The 9,389-nt window shown below is 34.8% G+C and overlaps 1 protein-coding gene across 1 annotated transcript in view; it reads right to left on the bottom strand.

The window, feature by feature from the left end:
- Nucleotides 1-6,295: 6,295 nt before the first annotated feature.
- Nucleotides 6,296-9,389, bottom strand: part of IFIH1 (interferon induced with helicase C domain 1) — an 81,355-nt gene continuing 78,261 nt past the window's right edge. The window contains exons 14-16 of the mRNA XM_044669106.1: nucleotides 8,629-8,819; nucleotides 6,572-6,665; nucleotides 6,296-6,481 (exon numbers count right to left, since the gene is read on the bottom strand). Coding sequence (XP_044525041.1) covers nucleotides 6,296-6,481; nucleotides 6,572-6,665; nucleotides 8,629-8,819 — 471 coding nt within the window. The remainder of the gene's footprint in view (nucleotides 6,482-6,571; nucleotides 6,666-8,628; nucleotides 8,820-9,389) is intronic.

Here is a 9,389-nt window from a genome sequence, read left to right as displayed (position 1 = left end):
CCACAGGTAAGTATCATAAAACTCTATCATTGTCTTAAAAAATCAGGGAACTGTGACAAACCAAAATGTGGCACAGGTTTGCCAAATCCCATACATTAAAACACCAGAGCACCCCAAGGTAACAATTGCTCTATTGAACATGCTGGCCATATATCTCTTCTCCACTAGGTTCTATAGTACAAATCCTAGGCTGGCCGGCCAAAACTGTTATGATGATAATAACAGATAATTTGGAGAAGCTGATAATGTGTCAGGGCCAAACAGAGCTTCAAGTTAAGAACCACAGATTGACAGGCTTCAGTAAGGGAGGAGGGGGTAATATACTCCTGGCTCTCAAAGCCCTCCCCCCTAAACAATTGCTGGTTGGTAATGAAGACAGGAATGAGATTCTTCTGGTAAGTTTCTGTTATGGCTGAAACCCCAATTGATGTTCCTTTTCTTTAATTTATATTCCTCACAGATCTGATAGATGAGTAAATTGAAGCTAGTTATCTAACTGTTGAGGACAGAGAAGATCTTCTTAAACTGGCAGCAGACAGGATTCAAACTAGATGTCCAGACTGAGTTGTGAGTATTTCCCCAAATAATTTCCAGGCACAGATTTGAAGGTAAAGGTTATATTAAGAAATAACAAGGAAAACTAGAGAGGTTAATGAAAATATTTGAATGAGGAAAGGTGATCCTGAACTATTAAGATTGAAGCTGCCCTTCCCCCCTCACTGGAGGGGTGAAGGCACCTAACTGAACTTGTTAGATAATTTATATATCTAATCACTAAATCACTAGGTAATTATATATTGATATTAATGAAGAATAATATTAACAAACAGGCTAACCCCATGAGTAGAAACCACTGGCTTATGCTACAATGGCCACCTCAGGTGAACCCCCAAGTCTGGAGCAGTAAGCAGGGTGTCTGCTCACTTCAACCTCCACAAATTAACTGTCTCAAACCCTTCTCAACTGCCCCCTCACCCAAAGTTCTCCAGGGGGGGTCTCCTGGAATTCTGGGTGAGGCTGTCCCTGTACCTTTGCAGGGATTCCATGCTTTGCATCTCCACATAACAGTATATAAGAAACTGTCTAATTTATTTCTATTTATCGTTTCTTTCTCTGCAGGTAAACAAATAGAAGTCATTCTTCAAACAATATTTCTGTTGCTGTTTATAATAGTCTCTTGGTTCTGTTTGTTTCACTCTTCATAATGTCACGTAGATATTTTGATGTTTTTCCAAAATTAACCTTTTTGTCATTTATGGCACCATATTATTCCATCAGAATCATATGCCACAACATTTTTGTAGCCATTCCCCAACTGATGTGCATCTATCAGTTTTTCAGTTCTTTGATGCCACAAAGAGAATTGTTATAAATACTTTAGAACATATAGGGGTTTCCCCCCCTTTTCCCCCAATTGCTTTAGGAAGTAAACCTAATAGATATTGCTGAGTCAAAAGGTATACAGTTTTATAACTCTTTGAGCATAATTCTAAATTGCTCTCCAAAATGGCTGGGTCCATTCTATCAATGGCGTATTAATGTTCCCATTTTTCCCTATCTCCCCCAACATTTGTCATTTTACCATTTTATCATCTTAGTCAATCTGATAGGTATAAGATAATATCTCAATTGTTTTGATTTGTATTTCTCTAATCAATAATGATTTAAAACATGTTTTCATAGTTACATGTAGCATTGATTTCTTCATCCAAAAACTGTATCTTTTGACTATTTCTAATTGGGGATCATATTCTTAAAGATTTGATTAAATTCTGTATATATTTATCTGAAAAACTGTCTATAAGATGTTTCCCAACTTACTACTTTCCTTCTAATCTTGACTACATTAATTTTATTTGTACAAAAAATGTTTCAATTTAAATGTATTCAAAATTAACCATTTTACATCTCACAATGCCTTCTACCTCTTATTCATAAATTTATTTCTAACCATAAATCTAATAGGGAATGTTTCCTGTTCTTTAAATTTGCTTGATATCTCCTTTTATATCTAGGTCATGTATCCATTTTGATCCTATCTTGGTAAATGATGTATGTATCCATTTTGACTTGATCTTGGTATATGGTGTGAGATTGGTCAATGGCTAGTTTCTGCGATACTGGTTTCCAGTTTTGCCAGCAGTTTATTGAATACAAGTTTTTCCAAAAGCTTGGATCTTTGGATCTGCCAAACAGTAGATTACTTTGCTCATTTACTACAATATGTTGAATGCATACTATTCCATTGATACATTACTCTTATTTCTTAACTAATACCATATTGTTTTGATGGTGGCTGCTTTATAAAAGTTTGTGATCCAGTATTGCTAGTCTTTCTTCCTTAATTTTGTTTTTCGTAATTTCCCTTGAAATTTTGGCTTTTTCTCTTCAAGATGAACTTTATTTTTTCTAGCTTTATTGGATAATTTGATTGATATGGCACTGAATAGTAAGTTTAGGTAGAATTGTCATTTTTATTGTATTTGCTTGGTCTACCCAGGAGAAATTAATGTTCTTCCAATGGTTTAGATCTGACTTATTTTTGTATGAAAAGTACTTTGTAGTTATGTTCACATAGTTTCTGGGTTTTTCTTGGCAGGGAGGCTCTCAGGTATTTTATATTATTTACAGTTATTTTAAATGGAATTTCTCTATTTTGTGTTGTTAGTCTTTCCTGGTACCATAAAGAAATGCTGACGATTTCTGTGGATTTATTTTATATCCTGAAACTTTGCTATAATTGTTCACTATTTCAATTAGTTTTTTGATTGATTCTCTAAGTATATCATCTTATCATCTGTGAAGAGTGATATTTTTATTTCCTCATTGCCTATTCTAATTCCTTTAATAATTTCTTCTTTTACTGCTAGAACTATCATTTCTAGTACAATACTGAATAGTAGGGGTGATAATGGGCATCTTTGATTCACTCCTGATCTTATTGGAAAGGCTTCTTACTTATCCCCATTACAGATAATGTGTTATCAAAATTATTTTTCATAAACCAGTTTGCGTGTTCTCTATAATAGCTCCAAGAAGATCTTATCACCAATGTCTCCTTTTAGATATCTTTTCTCAAAAGTATACCTGTTTTAAGACCTATTGAGCTGGGGCTAGGGTATTTATATATTCCCCTAAGCCAGGGGTCGGCAATGTATGGTTCTTGAGCTATATCTGGCTCCACCTCCACACCGGCCAGTCCAGGCAGAGCCCCAGGATGTGCCCCAGGGGGCCCTTCAGGCCCCCCCCCCCCATATTCCAGCGCTTTCTGCCTCCATCCTCCTCCTTCCACAGGCATTTATGGCTTTCTCTGTCAAAAAGGTGGCCGACTATTGCCCTAAGCAATCTGTAATCTAAGAAACTTGTTTATTGTTCAGTCATTTTTCAATTGCTTTCAACACTTCATGATCCCATTGGGGATTTTTTTTTGGTAAGGATACTAGAGTGCTTTGCTATTTCTTTCTCCACTTCATTTTTCAGAAGAGGAACTGAGACAAAGAATTAAAGGTCTTACCCAGGATCACACGGCTAGGGAGTATCTGAGGCCACATACAAATTTAAAAAGATGAGTCTTTCTGACTCCAAATCCAGCATTCTACCGACTGTATCACTTGGCTACCCATCTTTAAATTTGATTCATTCTGAATGGGCAGCATAATGAAATTGTAACCAATCAAAAGTGCAAGAAGAAAAATGTACACATGGTGCCTTCTTGTTAGATATTAATATGCTGTTTTCTTTGCCAAAGAGGTGATATGACAGCATTATTCAAACAAACAAAAACTACATGTTCATTCAAGCACATTTCTAACTATTCAACAAACATTTTAAAGCATTCATCAATCAACCAACTAACATTTATTAAAGACCTACTATGTGCCAGGTACTGTGCTTCGTTCTATGGATACAAATACAAAAAAATGAAACAATAATCCATCCCTCCAGGAGTTTAAATTTTATTTTATTATTTCTTCTTTGATCTTTTAATTTGTTTTTATTAAAATATTTTATTTTCCCAATTACATTTAATAACAATTTTTACTTACATTTTCTGAAATTTTAAGATCCAAATTGTCTCCCTTTCTCCCTTCCCTCCCCACCTCCTGTAGATGGTCAGCAATTTGATCTGGGTTATGCGAAAATACTTCATATTGGTCATTGTAAGAGAATGCTCATATAAAACCAAACCTCCCATATAAAGATGCAAATAAACTAAAGGGAAAAATAATATGTTTTGATATGCATTCCAATTCTAATAGTGCTTTCTTTGTCATAGTTCTTCAAAATTGTCCTGGGTCGTACTGAGAATAGCTAAATTTTTCACAGCTGATTATCATACAACATTGCTGTTACTGTGTACAATGTTCTCCTGGTTCTGCTTATTTCACTCTGCATCAGTTCATATGGACCTTTAGAAGCTTATATTTTAAAGCTGACGTTTTATGTCATAGGACCTCTATGGTAGTCTAGTAAAGCAAATAAATCTCTTTTCAGAATGTTTTTAACTTCATAAAATAAAATACATAGGATTACCAAAAAAATAATCATATTGAAATGCATTTAATAAAGTATTTTTAAAAGTTCAGGAGCCACAGGTTAAGAACACTGATTCTAAAGCTTCCATTCTCTGCATTGTACTGTGCTGGAAGGGAAATACAAAGATCAGCACAGCTTCTATTCACAGAGGAAATGCTTAATGAATGCCTGTGGAAACCTTGAAAAGCAGTCCTCACTCCCAAGAAGCTTACAATTTAGTAAGGGTTTAAGACATATCAAAAAACTATAAGACAAATAAAAATATACATGTATAAAAATAGTACATAGTACAATAAAGCCAAGCTTATTTCCCCTGCCTTTTTTTTCCTCTCTTGTGCAGACATGCTTAAATGGCTATGTGGAATTTTACTCTATAGTCATTTAACCATTAGAATGAACAATGGTAAGAAGACTGTATTCGTAAGCCAAGGAGAGTGCATATGCATGTTCTATAAGGTATCTAACATGCTCTAGGCATTTACAACTCCTCAATAGCAGCAATAATCAGTACAAAATGAATGAAGATTTGCTTTTATTTTCGAGTCAAAGGTAATTCATCATCAGTCTCCATTTTGAGGCACTAATATATATAAAAGTTTAGAATATTTGAAACATATATCTTGAGATTTTGGAAGAGAAATGATTTTTGCATTGAAGAAAGCACTGGGAAACCTAGATGAAAAAAAATCTGATGTTTGTTGATATTTCAAAAATTCATAGCTATTCAATTAGCTATTTTTATGTGTTGATATTTTTGTACAGTTTCCAGATGCCACTTGAAGAGAGTTCTACTTTCTCTGTAATCCGTAGGTGTTCTTTCAGGGTATTTTTTGTTTTGTTTTGTTTTCATAGAGGAGAATAGATTAATTTGTTCTTTTTGTATCTTATGCTGTAAATTTGCATCTAAATATCATCAGAAAAAAATTAAAAAGATATTATGTTTAAGCTTATTTTTATGTCTCTAAAATGAAGAATCAGTAAAGGAGAAGGAAGAATCTTCAATAAGTGGCCACAGTTTTCTCCTCTTGATACATCAGAAGATAATTGTCTTGTAACAAGTCAGCTAAAAGAATTCAGTAATTATTGTTCCTTGATAAAGAAGGATCAGAGTTCTTGGTCCTCATTTATTTTTGAGAAAACAGAAGTGTTTTAACTAGGGTTGTTCTGTCTACTCATAGTGAATGTTCATTGATTCACAAAAGCAAAACCCTTGCTTTTTCTCATTGGCTTTTATTATGAGAACTAGGCAATGTCAAAGTGGCCACAAGTAGACTTTTGAAAAGAAAGAGATAACTGTTATTTCTTTACTAAATAAATTAGCAGATATCAGTAAATAAAATTTGGGAATAAATAATGGCAATGACTGATAAATATTTAAGTTCTGATTCCCTAGGACTTGTCTCTTTCATTTCTTTTCCTTCTGAGTTCCTGTCTTTTTTGGTAAATTTTTCTGCCATTTATCATGACCCTCAGAATATAAGATTAGTGAGTTTCAAATCAAGCTTCTTCTGGTTTTCTCAGAATTAGATGATGCTGTCTCCTACATTAATCAAATGTAGTTTTAGATCATTTGTGGATTTTTCTCATACTTGCTCACTAATAACATAGATAATATGAAACCTGACAGAGTACCTTTCTTCAGAGAGCTCAAAATGATTTCAAGAAATTTCTCTCAACAATCTGGAGCAATCTTTGCAAAAAATATGATTCTGTATTCCGTGTAAAGATGCAAAGTTCAAAGAATTTAGAGAAACTTAAGTCAATATTCATCTTCATCACTAAACATACAATGTTCTGCATAGTCAAGCTTTGGAAATGTTATAGGCAATTCCACCCATTTTTTGTACTGTTTCTTTTGGGAATTATTTTTAAAAGCCACCACAAAATTCCTTATTCTGAGACAAGGTAAATCTAAGCCTTTGTTCACCATCATAGTTCCCCAGGACTGGAAAGAAAAGAAAAGAGAAGTTAAAAATTATATACATATTATATGAAGCCTGACTTTTGGCTGGAAGGACAAAAAAAATTGGCTTACCTGGCCACACCGACTGCAGATGATCTCACCATTTGTTTGATAGTCTGCAAATTTCTTTTGTAGTGCTTTATTTTCTCTCACAATGTAGAACGTCCTAAAATTTGACAAGGGATATCATATCAATCAAGAAGTTTGCATTTGCTAAGTCTGAACTGGTATCAGAGCTTTGTGCTGCCAAACCAAGTAACAGGCCATACACAATATGCCAGATACTATTCTTTAATTAAAAAACATATCTTTATGTTCTCTGCTGTGGTTTTTATTTTCAAACATTTACTCAAGTTCTGCTGAATATTTTGAATGGCTATTTTTTCTCCATTTGGCCAAAAGACACCAGCCACTCCATAGTCCTGAATGTTTCCTTGAAGTAATCTTAATGTTCTTTTTTTTTGTTCTTAAGAATTAATGTTCTTAATTTTCCCAGCTGCAGTTTATAATCACACATTACCCCTGAACTAGCTTGTCACTTAACTCCTGGCCCTAGTTTTCTCATGTATAAATTGATGGGTGGCAATAAAAAATGGCAGATAGAGGGCTGAACCTGGAGTCAGGAAAACCTCAGTTCAAATCTGGCCTCAGACATTTACTAGCTGGGTGAGCCTGGGCAGGTCACTTAACCCAGTTTCCCACAGTTTCTTCATCTGTAAAATGATCCAGAGAAGGAAATGACAAACCACTCCAGTATCTCTGCCAAGAAAATTCCAAAAGGAGTCATGTGATGAAGAGTTGGACATGACTCAAAAATGATTAAAAAACAACTGCACTAGAAAATAATGAAAATAGCTGATATTTAGCTAGTATTTTACATAATCTCACTTGAACCTCACAACAACTTTTGTCAAGTATATGCTGTAGACCAGTGATTCCCAAAGTGGGCACCACCGCCCCCTGGTGGGTGCTGCAGTGATCCAGGAGAGCCGTGATGGCCACAGGTACATTTGGGGGCGGTGAATAACGGTAAGGGGGCAGTGATAGTATGTGACAGGGGGCGCTAGGCCAAAAAAGTTTGGGAACCACTGCTATGGACACTATTATTTTCAATTTACTTATGAGGAAATTGAGGCTGACAGGTTGTATCTTTCCCTTTGTCATCCAGGAAGTAACTATCAGAAGTTGTGTTGAATCTAGGTCTTCCCCACTCTAGTTCTTTCACTTTTACAATTAATTTCATAATTCTAAGACTGTGTTTAATTTTTAATCTTTGACATTTGATCAGGAATTCATCTGAAGCAAGCATGAATAATATTTGACATAAATTTATAGCACTCGTTACAGTGTCATACACTAAGGGAGCTCATTAGATTCTTAATAACAAACATGGTAAGTTTTGCACAGGCTATATTTCTGCTGTTTTTGAAGACACTGAGCTGAATTTAGATTAAAATTTGGAAGATCACTTGTTAGGTTAGACTTTAAATATATTACACTGTTCAAATGGTTCTATGAAATTAAGATTGCAACTATCATTTTTTCTTTTTAAAATAAAAGCCCTTACCTTCCATCTTAGAATCAATACTGTGTACTAGTTCCAAGGCAAAAGAACAGTTAAGGCTAGGCAATGGGGGTTAAGTGACTTGTCCAGGATCACAAAGGTAGAAGTGTCTGAGGCCAGATTTAAACCCAGGACCTTCTAGGCCTCGCCCTCGATCCACTAAGCCACCTAGATGCCTTGCCCCCATTAAAAAAAAACTAATGTAATTTCTAATTTAGGTCTGAAAAAATAGGTAGAGAAGTCCTAGTAGTATGGTGAGTAAGGATGACAAACATGACAAACATCTCAGACCTTTTTGGAAGGTGGGTATCATTGCATTGCTTGATTGACTGGTAAAGTTTTACCTCACTTATGCATTCACTTGTAGGGATAAGGGGGTGTTTTTTTTTAATCAGAACAACACGTTCTCTAAAAGCTTGTTTTAGAACTTTGGGAAGGGTAGGAGAGCAGAAAATAGAAAATCTTGTAATCAACAGATGCTGAATGCATTTTAAAAGTATTTATAATTAAAATTACAACACACCCTTTAAGAAAAAACTTTAAATATTAATTGGGAGACACTTACTTAAATTCCTGTGTCATGTTGACATGATGCATGTTCTCAATCACTTGGATGTCTTCTCCAGAACAAGCCAGGATGCTACAGTTTTTACAGTGGAAGGTTACTAATGATGGCTTGTCCTTGAATTGTTTTGCAAGACTTCTCCTAGTTTTCATTTTCTTTTCCATTATACTTTGCATTTGTAAGTCCAAAATCTGTACCAAAGGGAAAAAAAGAGAATTGAAAGTTGGATTTTTTAACCTTGCAATATTTTAGAGTTTTGAGTATAGGCTTTAGGTCATTTAAATTCCTTAAAAATACTGAAATGTCTGCCATTCATCTGATGACTGTTAGTTTGAGAATTAAAAACAAACATATTACTCAGAGAAAATAAACACTTGGCTCTGTTCTGCACAGAGTAGGTGCTTAATGGATGACTGTTAAAGTTGCTGAATTGTGACCAATAACTAAGGATGTTGTGAAGCTCAAATGAGATAATAATAATTTGTGAACCTTAAAGCTCTATGTAAATGCAAGTTATTATTAGTAGTAATATTAGCCTCTTGTACCCACGCCTCCAGTCTAGCTACATTCTCTGAGCCTTCTGCTGTGCCCTTGCTGGGCTTGAGGGGTAATGTTTATTGAACAATCCAGGGTGAGTTGGTAAATATTTAACAACTGGGATCTCTGGGGATGGGGGGGGGGGTGGAGAATGTATGCATTCACACATAAATTTAATCTCTATTATTAACATTTCCTTAAGTTTAGGATCATCAACAACATCA

This window comes from Gracilinanus agilis, chromosome 3 (assembly GCF_016433145.1).
Source record: "Gracilinanus agilis isolate LMUSP501 chromosome 3, AgileGrace, whole genome shotgun sequence".
Lineage (NCBI taxonomy): Eukaryota > Metazoa > Chordata > Mammalia > Didelphimorphia > Didelphidae > Gracilinanus > Gracilinanus agilis.
Note: the sequence above shows the minus strand (reverse complement) of the source record. Positions and strands in the feature narration are given on the sequence as shown.